The sequence below is a fragment of the Dromiciops gliroides genome, chromosome 3, assembly GCF_019393635.1.
Source record: "Dromiciops gliroides isolate mDroGli1 chromosome 3, mDroGli1.pri, whole genome shotgun sequence".
NCBI classification, from domain to species: domain Eukaryota; kingdom Metazoa; phylum Chordata; class Mammalia; order Microbiotheria; family Microbiotheriidae; genus Dromiciops; species Dromiciops gliroides.
In genome coordinates this window covers 537,687,111-537,711,947 of record NC_057863.1, presented here as the reverse complement: position 1 = coordinate 537,711,947, position 24,837 = coordinate 537,687,111, and the positions used below count along the sequence as shown (strand labels likewise).

The following is a 24,837-nucleotide window of genomic DNA, read 5'->3' as shown; positions in this document are numbered from 1 at the left end:
CTAGCAAATGTAGTTTAAGAACATGTTAATCTGATTCTCAACCACATATTCAGGTGGGTGGACATTATTAGTGCCATAGGCTATGTTCATATCCCAGGCATCAATGACAGCCACATTGAGATCCTGGAAGATGTCTTTCAAAACCAGAGACTGAATATAGCCATGAAAATCACTAAGTCGCTCAGAATCAATACTAATTTCCCTAGTATTTTCAGCCTTGAGGATAACTCTTGTCTCTGGGCTTCTCTGGAATAGACGTTCAATGGCATTGTGGACATTGATGGCTCGTCGGGTGAAGACATCAATGGGGAAAAACCTAAAGTGCTGGCCCAGAGTAAAGACAACAATGGTGTTTCTGTCTCCTTCAATTCTGTCAATGGCATGGGCTAGGTATTCATTATCTTTTGCTGAATAAACACTTGAGCCAATCAAGGGGTAGCCATGTCTTTGCCACTGAATGGAGATCTTCCTTTCCAAGTCCACAACAAGTTGATGACGGAGATTCCCAAATCCATGGAGGTCAACAGGCTTTAGTGCTGATAACAAAAAGAGAAATTACAAAAGGATTAAGATTGGTTAGACAAAAGCATAGGATAAAGGTAAGGGGGAATATAGTTGAATATGTTGAATATTAGTCAGCCAAATGAGGACCAAATGAGATACTAATTGTACAAAAAGTGGTAAATAATGAAAAAGGCTATATAATGGTAATTAATTATGAAATAGTTTTTGTTTAACCCATTTTGTCATTTAATTACATACTTACTAAAGGAATGGAGACTAGGAATATGGACCACAGCCATGATTCCTCTCATATAGGATACTCGCTGATGAAGAAATGTCCTCTACTAATGTAGTTCTCTGCAAATTATAGTCTTTTTTATTTAGAATTTTATTTTTCCAAAATTACATGTAAAAACAATTTTAATGTCCATTTTTAAAACTTTGTGTTCCAAATTCTCTTCCTTCCTTCTTCCCACCCCTCCCCCTTTAAGAATACAAGCAATTCAATATGTTATACATGTATAGTCATGCAAAAACATTTCCATATTAGTCAGGTTGTGAAAGAAAACACAAACATAACTCAAGAAAATTAAATAAAAAATATGATGCTTCAATCTATGTTCAAACATGATCAGTTCTTTCTCTAGAGATGGATCAATTTTTTTTTCATAAATCTTTTGGAGTTGTCTTGGATCATTGTATTACTGAGAATAACTAAGTCATTCACAGATAATCATCTTACAATATCACTGTTACTTTGCACAGAGTACATTTCACTTGCAAATTATAGTCTTAAAGAGTTACCTAAGGGACAGCTAGGAGGCACAGTGGATAAAACACCAGCCCTGGATTCAGGGAGACCTGATTTCAAATCTGACCTCAAACACTTGACACTTACTTGCTGTATTACCCTGCACAAGTCATTTAACCTCCATTGCCCACAAAAAAAAAAGAGTTACCTAAAGCACTGAGGTTAAGTGACTTAATTGAGATCACATGCTATGTATCAGAAATAGGACTTAACTTCAGATCCTCTTGGCTCTGGGGCCAACTTCCTATTCATTATGATACTCTGCTTCTCACTTTCAAAAAATATTATCTGTTCTTTTACCTTCATACTTGAAGAGGACTAATGACATCATGATGTTGGGGTCAAGGTACAGTGTATACACCTGTGACTGATCAGGCCACTAGAGTTCAGAAGGCTATACCAAAGGTCAGGCACAAATAGTCTGTTTGAACAGCTAGGATGGAAAATTCTCTAGATTTGTGCATCTTGTTTCCTTTGTGCTACCACAATTCTGCTTTGCTCATAGAGCACAGTGCCTTCTTTGATGCAGTCATGCCATACTGGGTGGTCCTGTACCAGTGTCTTTCATGTCTCACAATCAATATTAAAGTTCTTCAGAGAGACCTTGAGAGTGTCTTTTTACTGTTTCTTCTGACCTTCATGTGAGAATTTGCCTTGTGTGAGTTCTCCTAGGTAAATTATCTAAATACCTTAGAAACTCTAAAAATATCCCTAGCACCTATTATAATTCCAGGCACATGGCAGGTACTTAATAAATATTTCTTGATTGATTGATTAATTTATAGGATCCTGTTCATATTCCTTTTTTATTATTTATACTCACTGCCTAGCATGGATGTGAACCTGTAATTAGCATGCAATATGTTCTTGTTGAAAGGCAACAAGGTGGCACAGTGAAATCTTTATAGTACTGGACCTAGAGTTAGGAAGCTGCATCTTCCTGAGTTAAAATCCAGCCTTAGGTACTTACTAGTTGTCTGACCCTAACCAAGTCACACAGTTATTTGCCTCAGTGTCTTCATCTGTAAAATGAGCTGGAGAAGGAAATGTCAAAACCACTCCATTATCTCTGCCAGGAGAACCCCAAATGGTGTCATGAAAAGTTGAACATGACTGAACAATAATAACATATTCTTGTCAAATTGAAGTAAATGAAGACCGATTGAGAAGATAATCAATCTGATGCTCAGATCTTTGAGTAGAAAGGCAAAATGTGTAGTCTTGGAGGTAAGAGCTACCTCTTTAAATTAGGAAAGTTTGATAACCTAAAAAATGTGTCATCAATAGCATGGAAAGAGTTACAAATTATTGTCTCCAAGAAAATATTCCAAAAATACTTTTTCAATTGCAAAAAACATAGCCTCCAATTCTCTTACACTGTAGTGGTTATAAGGGCAGTATTAATCCCTCTTCACAAATTTTACCTTCTTCCCTGTTCCCTTTTCCATTTTCCCCAAACAGGCTAATCCTGAAAGAGCTTAGTGATATTTAAGCATCTTTTATAGAGTTTAACTGAAATGATAATGTATATAAATACAGTACTTTAGGGAAATGAAGATTTCTGATATTTCCAGAGCAGTGAGAATCTATTTTCCCCATCACATCTGGAAAGTAAAGAACTCAAATAAATAGCTGGAGGATTTTGGTTTCTTTTTTCTATTCAGTTCTGATCAATGTCAGCATAGAAGAAATTCTCTAGTGGAATGCCCCAGGCAGAAATCTTTGATTTTATTATTTTTATTACTGCTAATAATAGTAATAACTAACATTCACATAATATGTTGAGGTTTTCAAAGCACTTTATATACATGACCTCATTTGATTCTCCCAATATACCTTTGAATTAAGCACTATAGATATTATTATCTGAATTTTATATATGAGAAAATTGAGGCTGAGAGACGTTAAGGATATTGTCCAGAATCACACAGCTATTAAATGTCTGAGGCAGGATGTCACCCTATTGCCCCAAGTCAAGTACTCTATCCTATATGCAACACTCCTAGTCAGTGATTCAGATGGAGGGATAGAGATAATGCTTATCAAATTAATATATGACACAAAGCATTAAAGACTAGCTAACATGTTGAAAGACAGAATTAGGATCCAAGAAGGTCCTACCCTTGTCAGGATATGAAATTGTGTCAAATATAACAGGATGAAATTGGATGGGGATGAATACAAAATCCTACACCAAGGGTCAAACATTTAATCATTTAAGTATAGACTTGGGGAGACATGGAAAGGCAACAGTTTCTTCATGAAAGGCCTGAAGTTTTTGTAGACCTGACCTCAAGTACACACTGATTCAGTAACGTGATATGGAAGTCCAAAAGGGCAATAGGGTCTCAGTTTGTGTTTAAGTGAAGCACAGGTGTTAGTCCCAACATACTTTCCCCTACTCAAATCACATCTGTATTATTTGCATTCACTTATAGGCACCACATTTTAGTAAGGATTCTGAGAATATAGTGTAACCAGAGGTGGCTTACACAGATGGTGAGATTGCTGCTGTCGATTCTATGAAACAACATGGAATATTTAGCTTGGGAAAGAGACAAACAACTTAGAGGATATCTATAACCATGTTTTGAACATGTTGATTTTGAGATGTTTCTGGGACAACCAGTTTGAAATGTTCAATAGGCAATTGGAGATATAGGACTGGAGCTCAGGAAGAAAATTGAAGAGGGCAGGAGAGAGAGAGAGAGAGAGAGATTTATTTCTATAGTTATCTATCTATATAGATATATGTATCTCTATCCATCTATCCATTTATCTATCCATCCATCTATCTATATATCTATCTATCATCAGTTTTTTTCCGTGAGCTCCATTCTACATTTCCAAATGCCTAGCAAACATTTCAAAGTGGTTGTCCCAGAAACATCTCAAAATCACCATGTTCAAAACAGAACTCATGATCTTTTCCTCCAGACACTCTACTCATGTTAACTTCTCTACTTTTGTCAGACACCATCATTCCTCTAGTCTACTAGATTCATAACATCAGTGTTATCTTTGACTTCCCTGTCCCTCTGGACTTCACTTTCCAATCAGTTGCCAGATCTTTCCATTTTGACCTACACTTGTCTCACATCTAATAACTTTTCTACTCATACAGATACCACCTTAATTCAGTCCAACTTACCTCTTGTCTAGATTATTGCAATAGCCTCCTAATTAGTTTCCCTGTTTCAGTCCATCCTATATACAATGTTGACAGAATGATTTCCCTTAAATGTGTATCTGACTCTGTCAATTCCCTACTTAATCAACTCTTGTGGCTCCCTAACACTCTAGTGTAAAATATATAAGGCTCCTCTGTTTAAAATCCTTCCTAATTTGGTTCCAACCTATCTTTTCAAAGTCACTGGACCTTATTCCTCCTTCTGCACTCTGACATCCATAACCAAGTGGGCCTTCTCTCCATTCCTTATGTAAGACATTCTATGTCTTGCTTTTGCACAGACCATACATCATCCAGTGGTATGCTGGTAAATGTTGAACAAATGGCTTTCAGGAAAAAAAATTTCCCATGACATTCTTTTAAGTTTAATCTGGATTAGTAAAAATCTTTTCCATCAACTTTCTTAAGTCTAGACAATCAACAAAACAAGACATAAAGTCCTGATTTGTAGCATTCACTGATTTCTAGAGGTTAGATACTCACACCGAAAATTTATCAATCTGCTCTTGTGATCAGACCCCTGCCCCCAGCACTCCTTGAATTGCTATGGGCCCTTGCTGTCTGATTGCTCCCCACTCTTGTTGGCAATTACTTGATTCTACATGCCCTTCTCATTCCCTCATCTCTTTTCCAAGTTTTCTGCCTTCCTCTCCCATCCCACTCCCTGTGCTATTCCTGCAACTGCCTCTGCACATTTTGCTTTATTAAAGTGTGATTGATTCATTATTCTCTGCTTGTTGTCAGTGTGATATTTCTCAGTGAGTAAAGAATCGGGTTTATTTGCCCCCACCCAACCAGAAGACCCTTTGTGCTCCCTTTCCTTAAGGTATAAGCCAAATTACCAAGCAAGGAATTTAACTTGATTTGTCAGTAGCCAGATTTAAGATGATATGAGCATGGCCCAAGAAGTCAGGCATAGAATGCTGATAAAGAAACCCTATTACCCTCTGCAAATGAAACCTCCCTGCCCCCCACCTCTGTGGTTTGATTTTAATAAAACATATCCCTAGTGCTTAACAGAGTGCCCAGCACATGGGGGATATCTACCACAAGCATGTAAAGACAACCCCCAGGAGAAAGAGCATATGAGAACAGTTTGTCCCAATGGCCATAAAGGCAACTGAAGCAGGAGCTATGGAGTGCTTACAGTTTGGTCAGACATTGAAGACACCAAGGTCATTGACTGTATCCCAGGCTATCTCCAGTTGTCCTAACTTTTGTCCTGCCACTAACCTCTGATGACTTTGGGAGAGAGTGAGGTTGATGATTTTGTGCTACTCTCTCTCACTTAAATCCAATTTGTAAGCAAGTCAAGGCATCACCCATGATGTCTTTGGTCCTCTTCGAAAACAACGAACAAGCAACAAGCCCAGAACATAATAAACATTTAGTAAATATTTGTTGATTGATTATGCAGAAATCACATAGACAGATTTTGCTTATTGTACATAGAACTTCTTAACAAAAAGGGAGGGTAGAAAGGTAATGACCTACCTGAGAAGTTCATAGTTTGCTCCTCCTGAAGGAATAAAAACTGGATGACTATGTCACAGGTGTTGTAAAGGAGTTATTCATTCAATTATTGATCAGAGTAGGTGGACTCTGGAGTCTCTTCCAACTCTGAGAGTTGAAGATTATATGATTCTACCACAAATATTCTCTGCTAATCAGTCAATAAAGATTTATTAAGCACCTACTATGTGCCAGGCACTGTGGTAAGTGTGAAGGACAAAAAAAAAAAGAGGAAAAAGATAGTCCCTTTCCTCAGCGAGCTTACAATATGATAGGTTGGTTGTTGTCCTTCATTCTCAAAGAGGACCTAAATGACATCACTATGTTAGAATCAAGTTATAGTGTGTCCAACTATGGCTGATCAGACCAAGATGATGGAATGCTCTACCACAGGTCATGCACAAATAGTCCATGTGAACATTTGGGGTGCATTCTCTAAATTTGCACATTTCATGTTTCTTTTGAGCTACTTCAATTCTGTTTTGCTCATAGAACATAGCACTTTCGTTGATGTGGGTATGCCATGCTGGGCAGTCCTTTGACAACATCTCCCATGTTATGCAATCAATTCTTGGTTGGAAAGATAGCAACATGGATTTAGAACCAGAAGAGACCTTAAAGGTCCTTGTGTACAACCCCCTCATTTTACAGATACATTTATGTATCCATAAAGGCATAGACAAGTTAAATGACTTGCCCACAGTCTAATAAGTATGTTACGTTGGCTTTGAACTTGTCTTTCCTGACTCCAAGTCTGGTGTTCTTTCCTTTACAGGACACTGCCCTTGGATATTTACCATCAAATCTTGACCTATTGGAAGGGGATCCTTAATATAAGTGACTAAGCATTATCCAAGAAGTTAGGAGGCCATAAACTGAAGGGATTGGACTCTACAATGCCTAAGGTCTTAACCTATTTTAAGATTATATGTGTCTTTACAATGTGAGTTCTAGTAGCAGTTCTGACCTACTCATCTCTCTGGGCCTTCATTTCCTCAACTATAAAATTAGGAGTAGAACTAAAGTGATAATTTCTCTGGCTGCTATGGGAACACTGAGTGGAAATTCTCTTTGTTAATAGTGGCTCTACAGTAGAATTTACTGTCAAAAAGTAGGTGATGGGTGATGTAGGAGGCAAAAAAGGGGTTAACAGAAAAACCTAAGACCCAGGCTGTAAAAGGGGATTACAGCTCTAAAAGGGATTAATGAATAATTTAAGACTTGAGTCTTCATTAATATAAATCAGGGCCCAGGCTCTTGTTACCCACATTAATCACCACCCATAACAAGAATATAAAGAGGCAGGTCACAGAGACCTTAACTATAACAATGATATACAGACAGGGTATAGAAATTCTAACTAATAAATGAAAATATTTTGAAACTAGGCATGGGACTGAAAAGGTAACATTAGCAAAAAAAGGCCAAATTTGTCCCCAGATTCACCTTATGAAATGTAAACCACAAAAACACACCTCCACGGAAAAAAGCACCTGTCTCAGGGGTTGGCTCAAGACCCCAGGAACTCCAAATTAGGATAAGACCTCCCTATACCTCCCTAAGGTATAGATTATTATAATGAGACTTATAATCAATTTATCCATACTATAAATATAACTGCCTTTCCTTTCCCTATTCAAGAGATACCTTTCCACTTTTCTAGTTCTCTCCCTGTGGTCACCCACAGTATTGCAATAAAACTTGGAAAACTGAGTCACTAAGTCTTATAATTCTTTTGGGATAACTCACAATCAATCTGATCACCCTAATGCCATCCCACATCAATGGGGATTCTTCTGCCAGATTTTTTCTTAAAATAATGGAGAACCATTTTCCTATACATTTTTAAATCTCAGAACCTCTTTGAAGGAAGGGAAGTGAAGCAGAAATCAATGTTCCTCCTACAGTTTAATTATATATAGGTCATCCTAATTGGATTTTAATTTGAACCACTGTGTGAATAAGAAAGTGGGAACTATCTATGAAGAAGGAAGAGAGACATCTTATCCTCATTGGTTCCCATTAAGTCTGTGAAATGTCTAAATGCAAAGGAATGGTAATCACATCTTAGATAAAAAGTATAAAGTTTTGAAATTAAGGAATATGAACAAAATACATTATGTGACTATATCCCCTCCTCTAGAAACCTGTAGAAGCAGATTCTGAAAGAGATTTGAGGATAAGCTCAATATTAAAACTCACTTTTAATGTGCTTTATGAAGTATTCTATCCACTGACGGGTTGTGGAATCTCCCAAGATATAAATGAGCTTTCCCTTCAAACAAACATTCATTTGGGTCTCTGTGTGGAAATGAGACAAATTGCAGGAAACCAGATTCCATGTGTTATGCCAGACATAGCCAGTAGGGACTGGAGGCCACATCCCAGGTTTGCATTTTCCTTTTAATGGTATTGTTTGGTCTGTCAATGAAACACAATAATAGTTTCAAAAAATATCAAAGAAACAAAAGCAATCTAAAAATATTGATTGTTCTAGCTTAAATTCATTTGCATGTTGAGTAATAGATAATTTTCAGTCCTTAGCATTGCTAGGTAATTCTCTAAGACCAAATATGATGATCTCTACCTTAGTTGCTCATGTTAAAAAGAAATGTTTTAATTTTAACCTGAGGTTACCCTGCCTCACTTTTGTTAGCTAGATGTGGTGGTTATGATTAAAAGGATGTTAGTCTGCCCTTAGCAGGGAAGCATAGATGTGGCTACACACCAAAGTATAGAGGTCACTGTTTGTCCTTCTTAAAGAGTATCAATGACATTAAGAAAGTGATGTCTTGACTTGCAAGTGAATTTAGATTTAACTAAGGCAGAGCTATGAAAAGTCACTTACTCTCTCCTTCAGAGTCATCAGAGTCCAGTGTCAAGGCACAGATCAAGGCAACTGGTGATATCCCAGGTTGCAGCATGAGGTCTTGGCCTTTTTAAGCTAAGGTCTTTCCCAGGTCTCAGTTTGTCTGAAGCAACATTCACTTAGTGATTTAGGCTAGGTAAGAATTGAGCCAAAAGATGGCTTTGTCTGCCATCAAAAAAGAATCAATTTGGGTGGGGTGGGGTAGGATACAAATAAAATTAATTAAACAATTCCTTTTTGGAAGGAGTTTACACTTTAATGAGAGAAGACAACAAAATAACATATAAGGGAATACTAAACCATTTAAATAAAACAAATACAAATAAATATAAAGCATTTAGTTACAAAGGTAGATTGAGAAGGAGGGCATTACCAGATTAGGAAAGTGGACACATCAAGAAAAGCTTTATGTAGGAACTGGTGATTCAGCTGAGACTTGAAGGAAAAGAAAGACTCTTAGAGGTAGAAGTGAGAAGGGAGTGTGTTCCAGGCATGAAAGATGGCCAACGCAAAAACCTAGAGATAGGATATAGAATGTCATGTGCTTTGGCATTTTCTGTAGGTCATACTGAATGGGGAGAGACATGGCGAGGAGAATAAATATGAGGCTGTTAAGATCATGGAGAGATGTGAGGTGGGGCTGAACTGAGGTGGTGGCTGCGTGAGTAGAAAAGATTGGCTATGAGAGAGATTTTGAAGGCAGTGGCCATTTTGGGACACTTATTGAATATGAATGTAGAATGAGGGAAATAGAGGAGTCCAGATTAACGCTTACAAACCAGACAAGAACAGTCATGCCTTAGATAATAATAATGAAGTTTAGGAGAGGGGAGAATGGGGGGTGGGAGGGTGGATTAATGAGTTTTGTTTTGGATATGTTGAATTTGAGACATCTCTTGGACATCAAGTTTGAATGTCCAATAAGACAATTTTAGGCTCCATTGAAGTAAAAACATCCTAAGAAAGAGAGATGACCAAAGATGTGGTAGAATTACTCAGAAAATAGTGGGTTGCCCTTCACTGGAGAGCTTCAGTCAGAGGTTGATTAATTTGTTAGGAATATTAGAAAAGGTTCAGGTATGACCTGAAACAGATGACCTCTGAAGTGCCTTCCAACCTTGAGAGGCCATGACGTTTATTTGTTTTTAAGAATATTTCAAGGAAGTTATGATCTTGATGTTTCCATGAAAATTACTTATTTTGACTATTTAATGAAAATATTTTATTAATATCGGTTGAAAATTCTCTCTAATAATACAGAGAAGGTGAATCAATCAATAAACATTTATAAAGATACTACATGCCAAGCACTGTGCTAATCATTGGGGATACAAAAAGAGATACTACCTGCCTTCAAGGAGCTTACAGTCTAATGGGGGAGAAAACATTCAAACAAATGTATACAAAGCAAGTTATATGAAGCATAAATAGTAAATAATTAACAGGAGGAAAGAACTGCAATTAAGAAGGATTGGAGAAGACTTCTATATGTTATGGACATGCAGTGAGACCCCAAGAAACCTAAAGATCCCAATCCCCAAGGAATCCTTAAAACTTTCCCAAGGGTGTCTCCCACCTCAGGAATAGGTATTGCCAAGCATGACCCTGGTATACTAATAAGCAATACCAAGGTCTGTAAGATGACATGCAAGATATGGATGGGTGTTGCATATCTTACTGTTGCCCCATTATTCTAAAGTCCCCTCCCTATTGTGGCATTTCCCTCCCCGTTATTTGTAATGCTCTTCCCTCCTCTTTGTTTTGTAAAGATACAAAAGACCATGTCTTGTCTTACTCCAGTGGGACAGTCACCATGGTGACTATACCCCAGCCATATATCCCTCTTTCCTAATAAATCTTTTTCTTTTACAAGATCTGTGATGAGCCTCTAATTCTTTGAGTGAGCTAGCCCCCAAACCAGGTCTCAGATCCCCCCCAAACATTTTTGGTGACAAAACGCAGGAGAAGTCACACAGGTAAAAAGGGGGCTACTCATTTGGCTCTTCAATTTCCCAGATGGGGTATGCACTGTGCTTCTCTCCTCTGTCAGGAGCCTCAGTTGCATTGGGTGGGCCCCCAAGGTCTGAGGTTGGAATAACCAGGCTATTTCTGGATTCTTGTTTCCCTACAGTTGAGAGACATTCTGACTTAGTGAAAAGTTCCTCAGGTTTTTGTCAGCACCAACTTCAATGCAAGTATAGTTGTCTTTCTCAGTGAAGTCTAGCCCAACCCACCATGAAGGGACAGAGAGCATTCCATGTGACCCCTCTACACCTCTTGGGTGTATCCTTAAAAAATTGGGGGGAAAACGGACTTAGGTAAAAAAGAAATGAATTGTTTTTCTACTGTAATGTCAAATGGCCATTATTTGCAGAAAAGAGGAGAATTAAGGTAGACAGTTGTCCTGATTAGCCTGTACTGCACCCTGGAATGGGATAGACAGGAAGAAGTAACATCTCAGTTGTTCATTTGCTTGTGTATCTAATGAGTGTCTTATATGAGCTTATGTGTCTGTCAAATATTGTAATTGTGTATACAATCTACAAGAAATTTTTGGTTGTAGCTTATAAAAAGATGATTCTAAACCCCGTTGCCTTTCCAAGCTGTGGCCAGGCTCTGAAGATGGGAAAAGGGCAATCTCTGACTTCAGGATATCTTTACATTGTGATCTACTCAGTTTTAATTTGTCATTGGAATGTAAATTCTCTGCAAAGCATTCATAGCCTTAGATGAACACTGAAAAAGCTGGTTTAAAAACAATACTGCCCCTTTTGAAATCTTTTGTAGTGGAATAGTTTAAAATCAGAAGTTATTTGTAATGTGTAAAAGTTGCAAAGAAAAAAAAAAATTTTAAGTCTCTAAGCATTGAACCACACTGCCCTAAGCACAACTTTTATTTAACTCTGATCAAATAGGTCACACCCTGTCCACCATAAGACCTGTGGGCTGCCACTGCTATAGAAAAAGAAAAGGAGTAAAGAAATTTTAAACATAGCTGGGAAACTCACTGTGTTATCAAATGTGCTACATGAATTTATATGGTCAGCTGACCATATGTTCTGAAATACTGTGATTAAGAACTTACACTGTTAACTAAGCTATTAGTAACTACATAGATAAGTTTTTTTGGTTTTTTTCTGTTGTTTTTTTTTAAGGGGAAACAGAGAGTCTTTTTTTTTCTTTCTCTCCCTCCTTCCCTCCCTGATGCTTACTGCAGCAATATGGGGGGTGGGAGGGGGGTGGGGTGAAAGAATGAGTACAGAGAATTTTATATAATTGGTAAAAGCAGGTAGAACATTGTGCCCTGTTTATACTGACAGTGTGTACTGTCACTTTAAGTGCTTGCCTTCAATTTAAAGGTCTGTGAATCTGGGAAGAACCAGAAAGTAACTGAGTTTGATTGGAACATCTAGTTGGATATTTAGGGAGTCTTGGTATATGAGTGTTTAAAATTAGAAACAACTGTAAATTATGAGATTCCTATCAGTTTTTGTTATAAACTATGTTAATTGTTTTGTTTCCTAAGACAAAGAGTAAAGCACTGGAATAATTTTGGAGATAAGGGGAAAGTTGATAAATTATTATATGGGAAAAGACACAGAAAAAGAGACCTTCTAGACTCCTCTTAATTTGTAAACTTGCCAGAAAAGAGTTTGTTATGGGTTTTGAAATTCCTAGACAAGGAATGGTCTTACTGAGAATTTATAAGGTTGCTTATAATATAGAAGTAATTTCTAATGATCGATCTTTACACCAGGATAAGTTTAGACTCAAGAAGAAGGAAAAGAAAAACCAAGTGAAAGATGTTATGTGAAACCTCTTGTGTGTGTGTGTGTGTGTGTGTGTGTGTGTGTGTGTGTGTGTGTGTGTGTCTCCTGGTAAATTCTTTTGCTCATTGCAATTCCATGAGAGTAGAGATTTTCTATTTAAGATAAAATATTTTGAGATTGTAATTGATATTATTTTGAGTTTTGAATTCAGGTATTCAGATTCATTCAGTCAGTAATCCACCACTGGAGAGAAAGCCACAAGTTACTACAGGTGGAAGTGTCTGGGAAAAAGCAGATAGGATGATCTTGGTCTTGCCTAAGGTAGGATTCTTCTGGCTCAAGTTACTGCATTGTGTTCCTACTGAACAGGAAATGTTTCCCACCTAACTATTCGTATCTGGCTATGAGGTGAAATTACTGCAGAACTGGTTATCATTTGTGACTCTTACCTGAAATCAAACAGAGATAAGGATGCTTTATCTTGACTGTTATAATCATGTCCCCGCTTTTTCTTTTATAGCAGATTTCTATAATCAGAGCAAGTAGTCAGAAGAAGATATGAACACAATGCAAGCATGTAAGATCTTACTGTTTTCAGTCTAAATGTGTGGTCACTTGATATGCCAACAGTTAGGTACATTAATACTCAGATTGGCCTTCTGCCTGCTAATGCTTACATGGAATTATGATAAGGCTAAATTAAATGGATATCTTTCTTTCTGGGTTAGAAAAAATCTGAAAGTCTTCCCTATTGCAAACATATTTTGATGAGAGAGGGGATGGTAACTAGGAGGTTGTTAAAGATAGTTATGTATTTTATGTTTTACATTTGGAAAGAAAGAGGACTATTGACCTCAAAGAATTCTTCTATGAAGCATGGAAAGGAGATTCTAGGCCTACTTGAGGCTGTAAACCTCAGTCAGGTCTCAGTTATGCACTGCCAAGGGCACCAAGCTATCAACTACTCCATAGCACAAGGGAATCACAGAGCAAACCTTGCTAAATTGGCTGCCAGTTCCATTCACCTGCTCTAGCTCCAGCTCTCTTTCACCCTACTGTTCCGCAAGGTATCTCCCCTTCCTATACCAAGGAGGAGACTAAACAGGCTAAAATTCAAGGTTTTGTTCTTGAGGATACAGGATAGTAGAACTTTCCTTTTGGTTTGCTGCTTTCCCCCAAGGAATATGACTTGGAAATTTGTGGTGGGCCTCCACAATTCCACTCACCTGGGCAAGGAAGATCTAGCTACTTAGTAAAAATCTCTCCTTATGGGCAAGGGCATCTTTAAGACCATCCTGTGTCTGCTATTCCTGGGCCCTCTGCACCCCCAACTAATACCACAGGGGCTCTCAAACCCTGTCCTCTCCTTAAGCCAATCTAAAAATGAGGGGCACTTGGGGCGGCTAGGTGGCGCAGTGGATAAAGCACCGGCCCTGGATTCAGGAGTACCTGAGTTCAAAGCCGGCCTCAGACACTTGACACTTACTAGCTGTATGACCCTGGGCAAGTCACTTAACCCCCATTGCTCTGCAAAAAAAAAAAAAAAAAATGAGGGGCACTACCAGAAGATTGACAGGTTTAACTCACCACCTTGTAAAAGGTATAGTGTCCTTTTAGTCTTTGTAGATCTTTACTGGATAGGTAGAAGCCTTTCCCAGCAAAACAGAAAAGGGACAGGATATAACAAAGGCCCTTCTCAAGTAATAAATCCTAAATTTGGCCTTCCCAAATCACTACAGAGTGATAATGGTCCTGCCTTCATCTCTAAACAACTTCAACAAGCCCTCAGGGATTATACAAATCAAATCCTTCCTAAACCTTTAAAGGCAGATTGTCTAGAACCTCAATACCCAGCCTAGCCAGGGGAGCTAGTGTTTCTAAAAACTTGGAAAACAAAGGTACAGAACCAACTAGTGCCTCCATGGGATTATCCCCACTGAGTCATCTAATTGTGATAAAATAATAGAATTTGGCAGACCGCCCAGGGGCTCCACCTGATTGATTTAGTATTGTTTGAATTGGTTGAGAATGAGAAACTGACTAAGTACCTACTTAAGGATGATTGGATGGAGGCCACACCTGGTTGGCCCTGAGTGACATGTTAGTGTACTACTGATGTCAGCAAGAGACAATTCTCAACTAACCAGCTTGAAGGACCTCCCCTTTGGGGGAGGGAAAGAGGAACTAGGAAGTGGACGCTAGCTCATAGAAGAACTTTCTTTTTGGTGAAGAGGAACCAGCATGGCGGCAGATGGAGAACAGGGTGGGGGCCCTCTTAGTCGTTGGGACACCAGCTCGGTGGTGAGAGATTTCATGTGGGCTGCTAGGAAAGGAAATTGCTTTCTTTCTCTCTGCTTATACCAAATTAGATCTGAGCTAGGATTTCCATGCTAGATGGAATTTTTATCATTGTGCACTTCTTGCTATATGGACCTTGTATTTGTAATACTGTCACTAGAGATGCCCCCGTGACCCTTGGACTGCACCCAGAAGACCTTTTGCTCCCTCTCTCCTTAATTGACAGGGACATCTCTATGCCCCATTTTTTAGCTTTGAAGAAGCTACAGAAGATGGACCTTCACCCCTTTCTCTCCAGAAATAAGGAGAGGGGGAAATGTTATGGGAATGTAGTGGAACCCAAAGAAACCCAGAGATCCCAATCCCCAAGGAATCCTTAAAACATTCCCAAGGATGTCTCCCACCTGAGGAGTAGGTATTGCCAAGCATGACCCTGATACATTGATAAGCAATACCAAGTTCTGAAAGATGACATACAAGATATGGATAAATGCTACATATCCTACTAATGCCCCATTATTCCAAAGTCCCCTCCCTGTTGTGGCATTTCTTTCCCAGTTCTTTGTAATGCCCTTCCCTCCTTTTAGTTTTGTAAAGATACAAAAGGCCATGTCTTGTCTTACTCCAGTGTATATAGTCACCATGGTGACTATACCCCAGCCATATATTCCTCTCTCCTAATAAATCTTTTTATTTTACAAGATTCTTGATGAGCCTCCAAATCTTTGGGTGAGCTAGCCCCCCAAACCAAGTCACAAGGCCCCCAAAAAAACATATAGAAGGGAGAGTTTTAGTTGGAACTTAAAGGAAGCCAGGGATGTTGGTAATAATTAACAGAAGGAAGGCACTAGAATTAGGAGGAGTTGGAGAATACTTCTTTAGAAGGTAGAGTTTTAATTGGTACTTAAAGGAAGCCACAGATGTCAGTAGTAACAGCAGAACAAAAACAGGGCCCTGGGAATGGGGTAAATCCAGAAAAAAAAATGCACAGAGTCAAGAGATACAGTGTCCTGCTCATGAAACAGCCAGGAGGCCAGTGTCACTGGACTGAAGAGTATGTATCTGACAGAAAGGTATAAAAATACTGGAAAAGTAGGAGGGGGCTAGGTTATGAAGGGCTTTAAATGCCAAATAGAGCATTTTGTATTTGCTCCTGGAGCATATTGAGTGGGGAGAGGGTGACATGATGAGGCCTGAGTTTTAGGAAAATTACTAGTAGCTGTATAGAGAATAGATTGGAGAAGGAAGAAACCTGAGGCAGGCCAACACACCAGCAGGCTAGTACAACAGACCAGGTGTGAGGTGATGAGAGCCTGCACTAGAGTGGTAACAGTTTCAGATGAGAGAAGGGGACATATCTGAGAGATATCACAAAGGCGAAATCAACAGGTCTTGGCAACAACTTGGATGTGGGAGGTGAGAGGACAGTGAGGAATCCAGGATAACTCCTAGGTTGAGAGTCTGAGGGACTAGGAGGTGTTGCCCTCTAGAATAATAGGGAAGTTTAGGAGGGAGGGGGGTCTAGGAGGAAAGATAATGAGTGCTATTTGGGGCATTTTTAGTGTCATATTTAAGATGTCTACTGGAAATGCAATTCAAGATGTCTAAAGTCATTTGGAGATGCAAGATTGGAGGTGGGGAAGGAAATTAGGACAAGAAAGGTCCATCTGAGAATTATCAACAGAGAGAGTAACTAAATCCATGGAAGCTGATGAGATCGACAAGTAAAGTAGCACAGAAGGAGAAAAGAAGAGAGCCCAGGACAGAACCCTGAGGATTCACATACAGTTAGAGAGGGTGATATGAATGAGGATCCAGCAAAGGAGACAGAGGAGCAGTCAGACAAGTAGGAGGAAAACAAGGAGAAAGTTGCATCTTGAATTAGATATCTTCCATCTCAAACTCAGAAGATGCATGCCCACTGCTGGAGCCGTTCTGGTTTAGAGGGTTGACATCTAAAAAAATTACTTACCGTTACACATCGAGACACTGATGGGATCAAAGCTCTTCAAAATCTCCACCCCTATGTTGAACCTTAAAAAGACAGGAACAGAAGTTATTCAACTGGCAGTCTATATTTCAAAGAGGGGAAAAAAAGAGAGACCAAGCCAACTTATTTGCCTCAGGAAGTCAGGGGTGTGGACAGGGAAGTTGAAATTTCTGGAAATGGCAGTCACAGTTTCAAACCATATAGTATTTTTTCTATACAAGGACAAGTATTGCCTGTACTACAGACTCAGGTCCAAAATGTTTTCAGATTCCTAGATGAGAAGACACCTTCATAAAAATACATAAGCACAAATTCATGGTCCTTAACTCTCCTTCAAGTATATTGGCTCATGGAGGTAGGGCAGTTCTAGAAGAATTTATTTACCTGATAAAGAGGCTTTTCTCTAGCATGCTAAGATAAGAAACTTCCTTATTCTTAGATTTCAGCTGGACCAGTGCATCACAGGACACTTGTGGAGGTTTCACACAGTAGAAGGCTTCTTGGTCTCGTTGGTCCAGGTACTGGCACAATTCAGCACTTGTGTTTAGAACCAGGCCACATTCAGTGAAGACCTTGGATGTGCCATTGGCAAACTGGCCTGTGAAAATCACTTTATCATAGCCCCGATTCCTTGCTCTCCAAAGTGCAGACACCCCTTCACTGGGGTGGATGAGCTGAAGAGACACAGAGACTCTGCCCACCCAGAATAAAGTGAAGCTGACAAGGTAGGTGCCATTGTTGAAGTCAGTCACTTTTCCTGAAGCTCCTGCCTTCAGTTCTGGGGAAGAAATCCTGGCCCTTAAGAAGTCCCCTCCATATTTTTTTCTTTGTCCCAAGTAGTCTCTCACCTCCAAGAGAATATCTAGCTGATCTCCTCTGCAGTAGGTGGTTTTAGAATTGATGATTTTGGCCACACTGTGGACTGCACTTGTGGTGGTATTGACATGAGAGAATGGCCTATGTGGGATGAGCTGGTCTAGCTGCTTCTTGATTTTGTTTATTTTCATGTCAGTGTTTGCTTGATTGATTGGTGATTTAGGACATAAGGTTTTCTTGGGAGCATTCCAATCGTATACAGAGATGGGAAAGTTCAGTGTAGACCATAACTGAAATAACAAGAAATATAACTTACCCTGTGCAGAACACAGAATTTTCCCCTATTTTAGTATTTTCAATTGTTGATAAGCTTGCATCTTTGAACATATATAACCTCCTGCTACTGTCTATCCATTATACCAGAAAGCAAGACAGACAGGCAGACAGGCAGCAGGACAGAGTAATACACAGGCAAGGCAGGGCAGGGAAGGGCAGAGGAGGGAATGATTGTTATTTTATAAATTGATTGATTGATTCTGTTGAGCTTAAAGGAAACCAGGAAATCTAAGAATCAGAGGCTGGGAAAGACAGCAGAAAACATGGAATGTGGAAAGGTAGATAAAACACTTCTTGTGAGGGATAGGAAGCAGGCCATCCTATCAAAGGATATGATATTAGTGATTAAGAAGAAGGAATAAAAGTTGAATGTGACTCCCATGTGTTGCTTACTCCCCCATGCAGGCTTACACTAGATCTCCCAAAGAGAAGAATACATGAATAATGATGGTCAGAAGAGCAACATTAATCCCATAATTGTTTTTGATTCCCCAAATTCTGGGTCCTACACAAGCCCAGGGGTAATTTGGGTAAATGTATGTGTGAGAGACAGATAGACAGACCAACAGAGATTCTGGACATGAAAAGAAATGAAATCAAGAGCATAAGTAGCAGGATTGACCTTGGCAAGAAGATGAACTACCTTTTCCTCAAAACCTGGGGGAGGGGTGGGGAGAAGGGGAGAGTGATGAAGAGAAGCTTTGAGATACAGAATAAAGAAGAAGATGGAACGCATGAAGAATGGCTTAGATTTTCTCAGTAAAGTAAGAGACAAGGTTCTCAAGCTCAGAGGGAAGAGGTGAGGGGAATGATGTAAAAGGTTTGAGAATCAAAAAGCCTGTATTCTGATCTGAGCACTGTCACTAACTAGCTGCATTAGCCTCAACAAGTTAGTAAATATCTTTGGGCATTGGCTTCTCTACCTGTAAAAACAAAGGGTTGAATTATTGTGATTCTTTACAACTCCAAAATTCAGTGATCCTGTTATTCTTTGTAGTTATTCCCTGTGCATTTTCCATGAGCTTCTAATTCTAAGGCTCTCTTGAAGGAGGGAACTCACCATTTGCCACTCCATCCAGCTTCACAAATTGGCTGGACAGATGTTTATTAGCCCCAGTCTAAATCTCCTTTATTAGCAGGACAACTTTAAAAAAAAAAACACTATAAAAACTTAAAGTATTGCCATTGTCTCCATGCTTGTTACTTTCTTATGCCTATAGGCAGCCCTCTGGACTCTCCATGGACAGACGTGTTAATTGTTCTATGTTTTTCTCTCCTGGAAATCAATTTAGAACGTGGAACATTCTGCCTTGAAGGGCAGTATTGAGTCCTCTTGCAATTGTCCTTAAAGTTCAAGATGGACTTAGGGTATATGAAAAATGAGCACCCTGTCCCCCAGATAAGGCCTAGTTTAAGGCTCTTTATAAACTTCATAAAGAGTAATCCTTTTTAAAGTTGTTTTTAAAGGACAACCTAGAGTCATTATTGGCCATACATAAATATACCACAGGCACACCCCTCTGTGATTCATGTCTTTTCTTTTAATTTGTTTTGGCATAGAGTATGCTATTGGGAAATAAAGCACTTTACCTTTGAGAAGTTTTTAGAAGCTATCAAAATGATTACTGTAGCTAACACACATAACATCATTACCAGAAGTTTCCAAGCAGTCAGGTTTGAAGTCCTGCTAAGCAGCCTATGAGAGATTAACATAAAAAAAAATACAAAGAATAAGAAGGATGTTGCTTTATGCATGGTTCCTATCATTTTTAACAATTCTCTTATTCTTAGACCCCTTCTCTTTGCTTGCTTCACATGTATCACTAGCACATTATATAGAGGAAGGACATTAAATAAAGAGGCTGCCTATATTTCGACAAGGAATTACTAAGACAATCTTATTTAGGGAATGGACTTTTCTAAACTCCTTAGGGAATTTTCCTGCCCCTAATTATAATTCATGTCTCCTTTTAGCCCCCTCCCTTAGGTCACCAAGGATTCAATAGGAATGGAAATATTTTCTGTAAAAGTTAAGAAAAAAAACATTATTGCTTGAGCACTTTAATTAAACCAGGTGGCAACCTTCTTTTTTTTTAGTGAGGCAATTGGGGTTAAGTGACTTGCAGGGTCACACAGTTAGTAAGTGTTAAGGGTCTGAGGTTGGATTTGAACTCAGGTACTCCTGACTCCAGGGCCGATGCTCTATCTACTATGCCACCTAGCTTCCCGGGAAACCTTCTTTTTAAGGGTTTTCCCCACTCTTTCCTGCTTGAGCAAGTCTCCTATAGCCCTTTAATAAGAATCTCGGAACTGGGAAAATCAAACAGAAGCTCTCTGGTTCAATCTGACTATGAATTATTTCTACAATATCCCCAATAAGTTGTCACCCAGTCATCTTTTAAAAACCTTTCATGGACCTGAGTTCAAATATGGCCTCAGACACTTGACACTTACTAGCTGTGTGACACTGAGCAAGTCAATTAACCCTCATTGCCCCACGAAGAAGAAGAAGAAGAAGAAGAAGAAGAAGAAGAAGAAGAAGAAGAAGAAGAAAGAAAGAAAGAAAGAAAGAAAGAAAGAAAGAAAGAAAGAAAGAAAGAAAGAAAGAAAGAAAGAAAGAAAGAAAGGAAGGAAGGAAGGAAGGAAGGAAGGAAGGAAGGAAGGAAGGAAGGAAGGAAGGAAGGAAGAAAGAAAGAAAGAAAGAAAGAAAGAAAGAAAGAAAGAAAGAAAGAAAGAAAGAAAGAAAGAAAGAAAGAAAGAAACCTCTCATGACAACAGACACACTATAACAACACATAACAATCTTGGATAACTAATCATTGTAAAATTTGTACTTACATTGAAGAATAATCTGCCCCTCTGCAGCTTCTACCCTTTACTTCCAGATATATGCTTCAAGACCAAGAATAGCAAATAATAACATTTCAAACATATACTGTTTCCTCCTCAACACTTGGTTTGGGGATCCACCCTCACCTACAGTACTTCCTGGTATACATTCACTTCTTGGTTCAGGAATTTTTGTTTTATTTTGTTTTGAGTCTCCTCACATTTCTTGCTTCCTCCCTCCCCCCCCCCTCTCTCTTTCTCTCTCCCTCCCTCCCCCCAGGAAGTAACTGTCACTGTGTTTGGGGCATGAACCTATTTTCAGCTGTTCTCATCTTTCTTTAATAGTTTTTTCCTCTGTCTATGAGTACTTATGGTAGTCTGCAAGGAAGGAAATCCAGAAGCCCCTTGTGACTTCCTCTTAACCATTTTTATTTGATAGGTTTTCCCACATCCCCTTCAACATCCAATATTTTCCATTTTCCTCATATTTGCTGCTCTAATAGGTATGAGGTGATTACCTCAGAGTTGTTTTAATTTGCATTTCTCTGATCAGTAGTGATCTAGAGGATTTTTTCATATGATTATAGATAGCTTTGATTTCTTTGTCTGAAAACTGCCTGTTCATATCCTTTGACCATTTATCAATTGGGGAATGACTAGTATTTTTATAAATTTGACTCAGTTCTCTATATATTTGAAAAATGAGGCCTTTATCAGAGATATTTATTTCAAAAATTCCCAGTTTTCTGTTTCCCTTGTAATCTTGATTAATTAGTTTTGTTTGCAAAAGGTTTTTAATTTTATATAATCAAAATTATCTATTTTACATTTTATTTTACTCTCTCTATCTTCTTTGGTCCTAAATTTTTCCTCTGCCCATAAATCTGACAGATAAGTGATTCCATACTCTCTTGATTTGCTTATGGTATCATCCTTTATGTGTAAATCATGTACCCATTTTGACCTTATTTTAGTATATGGTATGAGATGTTGGTCTATATCTGGTTTCTGCCATACTGTTTTCCAAAAGAATTTATATTGATGAAACAGACTGAAGCATGTTATTTTTTCACTTTCTTTTACTTTTCTATCATCCTATCCTTCCCACACATTTTCTAAGATAGAACTATACATATAGGGCTTCTTTTACTCTAATCTCCAGCAATTATCTAACTATTCCCATTTCTTAATAAGTGCTTGAAGGCAGTGTGGCTGGTGGAGAAAGCCCTGAACTGGGAAGAAAAAAGACCTGGGTTCAAGACTTGCCTCTGATATATATTTGCTCTATGCCTCTGGGCAAGTCACTTAAACCTCTCCTTGGCACCCTGGCTAATTCCTTATACCAGAAGTTGCAGAGGAAGTGCATTATTCTACATTAGTAGAAGGAATTCTTCAACTTGAACAGAGTTTCTTAAACTTTTTCCACTCACAATCCACTTTCCCTCAAGAATTTTTTAGCCAACCCTGGTATATAAGTATAAAAAATACATATACATAATCTTTTACTATTGCCAAATTTTTGTAACCCCCACATTCAGTTGAACAACCCCATATAAGGTTGCAACACACAGTTTAAGAAGCTACTTACTGAGCTACCTGTGGTGATGAAATCAGAGATATGTTTTTAAAGGACGAATAAATACATTATTTAAGATTGTTTACATTCAACGTTCATACATGCTTGCCCAATATTAAAGATTATTCAAGATAATAATGCTTGCTTGTTCTCCCCGCCAAATTCCCCATACTTTCTAGCCAGTCCATCTCCTTGACATTTTATTTACATAATCATTATGTAGTTTTGCTCTTAGCTTCCCTTTCAAATACCCTGTCCCTAAAATAGCCACTGCAATATTATTATCTGCTATAAATTTAGTCTCCTCTACTGGAGACCCTAATTCCCTTTTCTTTTCTTGTTGCCTTTAAGCCTGTTACTCCTCTGTCACTTAGTCTCCCTTTCCTGGACCCTTCTTAGCTATAGAGCTTATCTCAACACTTTGATGTCATCTTTTCATTTTATCCTCACAATAAAATGATGAGATGGATAGAAGAGAACTTATTGGGGAGAAGTGGGGAGAGAGACCTGGCCCCAGCAACTGAATTTAAGTATATCTTCAAAGTACTTTATTTAATTTTTAATTTATGGACTAAAACATGAATTTCTGTAACATAGTATAATTTAAAAAATGATTATACATGAAACTGCAAATCTAATATTCCTTTAAAATATACAACAAAATTATTGTGTAAATTTTTTTCTTCTCTCCCACCCCCAGAGATGAGTACCAATAGACACAGAAATACACACATATATACATATATATACACACACATACTTACATATATGTATATGTGTATATATATATAATTATTCTATACATATTTCTATTTATCAGTTATTTCTCTGAGCGCAGATAGTGTCTTTCTTCATATGTGTTTTATAGTTAATTTGGGTATTTATTATAGACAAAATAACTCATTTGCTCAAAGTAATTTTATTTTCCCGATAATATGCAAAGATGATTTTCAACATTCATATATATATATATATGTATACATATATATGTATATGTATGTATATGTGTGTGTGTGTATACATACTAGTCATATTTTAAAAGAATAATCAGAGGGGGCAGCTAGTTGGCACAGTGGATAAAGTAACAGCCCTGGATGTGGAGAGCATCTTCCATCATAAATCTTTTGGAATTGCCTTGGATCATTGTATTACTGAGAAGAGTTAAGTCTCCTGGTTCTGCTCATTTCACTCAGCATCAGTTGATGTAAGTCTTTCCAGGTTTTTCTCAAATCTACCTGCTCATCATTTCTTACAGCACAACAATATTCCATTACATTCATATACCACAACTTGTTCAGTCATTCCCCAACTGATGGGCATCCACGCAATTTCTAATTCTTTGCCACCACAAAAAGGGCTGCTATAAATATTTTTGTACATATGGGTCCTTTCCCCTTTTATGATCTCTTTGGAATACAGAACCAATAGTAGTATTACTGGGTCAAAGGGTATGCACAGTCCCATAGTCCTTTGGGCATAGTTCCAAATTGCTCTCCAGAATGGTTGGATCAGTTCACAACTCGACCAACAATGTATTAGCGTTCCAATTTTTTCACATCTTCTCCAACATTTCTCATTTTCCTTTTTTTGTCATATTAGCCAATCTGATAGGTGTGAGGTGGTACCTCAGAGTTGTTTTAATTTGCACTTCTCTAATCAATAATGACAGAGTATTTGCTCAAAGTCATTCTTAAAACAATATTGCTGTTACTGTATATAATGTTCTCTTCATTCTGCACATTTTGCTCTTCATTATTTTGTGCAAATCTTTCCATATTTTTCTAAGATCATTGAGCTCATCATTAAGAAATAAATAACCCAGTAGTAGTTCCTCTCAATGATATACCACTTGTTCAGCCATTCCCAAATTGAGGAGCATCCCTGAAATTTCCAGTTCTTTGCCACCACAGAGAGAGCTGCTATAAACATTTGAGAATATATAAGTTCTTTTCTTTTTCCCTAATTATCTTTGGAAATACACAAGTAGGGTTATTGATGGGTCAAAGCATATAGGTAGCTTAAAACTCTGTCATCATAATTCCAGATTGCTCTCCAAAATGGTTGGATCATTTTACAATTCCACAAACAATGAATTAATGTCCCAATTCTTCTACATCTTCTCCAACATTTATCACTTTCCCCTTCTATCACCTTAATCATGCTGGTAGGTATAAAATAATATTTCCAGGTTGTTTTAATCTGCATTTCTCTGATCAATGATGATTTAGAGCATTTTTATATGACTACAAATTGTTTTGATTTCTTCATTGGAAAACTGCTTTTTCATATCCTTTGACCATTTATCATTTGGAGAATAACATTTTTATAGAGTTTAC

At 38.1% G+C, this 24,837-nt stretch overlaps 1 protein-coding gene across 1 annotated transcript; it reads right to left on the bottom strand.

Annotated features, from left to right (window-relative positions):
- On the bottom strand, nt 1-19,746 carry LOC122751004 (NXPE family member 4-like). Its single transcript, XM_043997906.1, has 5 exons — nt 19,687-19,746; nt 17,329-18,050; nt 16,927-16,988; nt 8,220-8,438; nt 1-536 (listed from the first exon to the last, which is right to left on the bottom strand). The coding sequence occupies exons 1-5, from the start codon at nt 19,744-19,746 to the stop codon at nt 1-3; spliced, it is 1,599 nt and encodes a 532-aa protein (XP_043853841.1).
- Between the last annotated feature and the right edge of the window lie 5,091 nt (nt 19,747-24,837).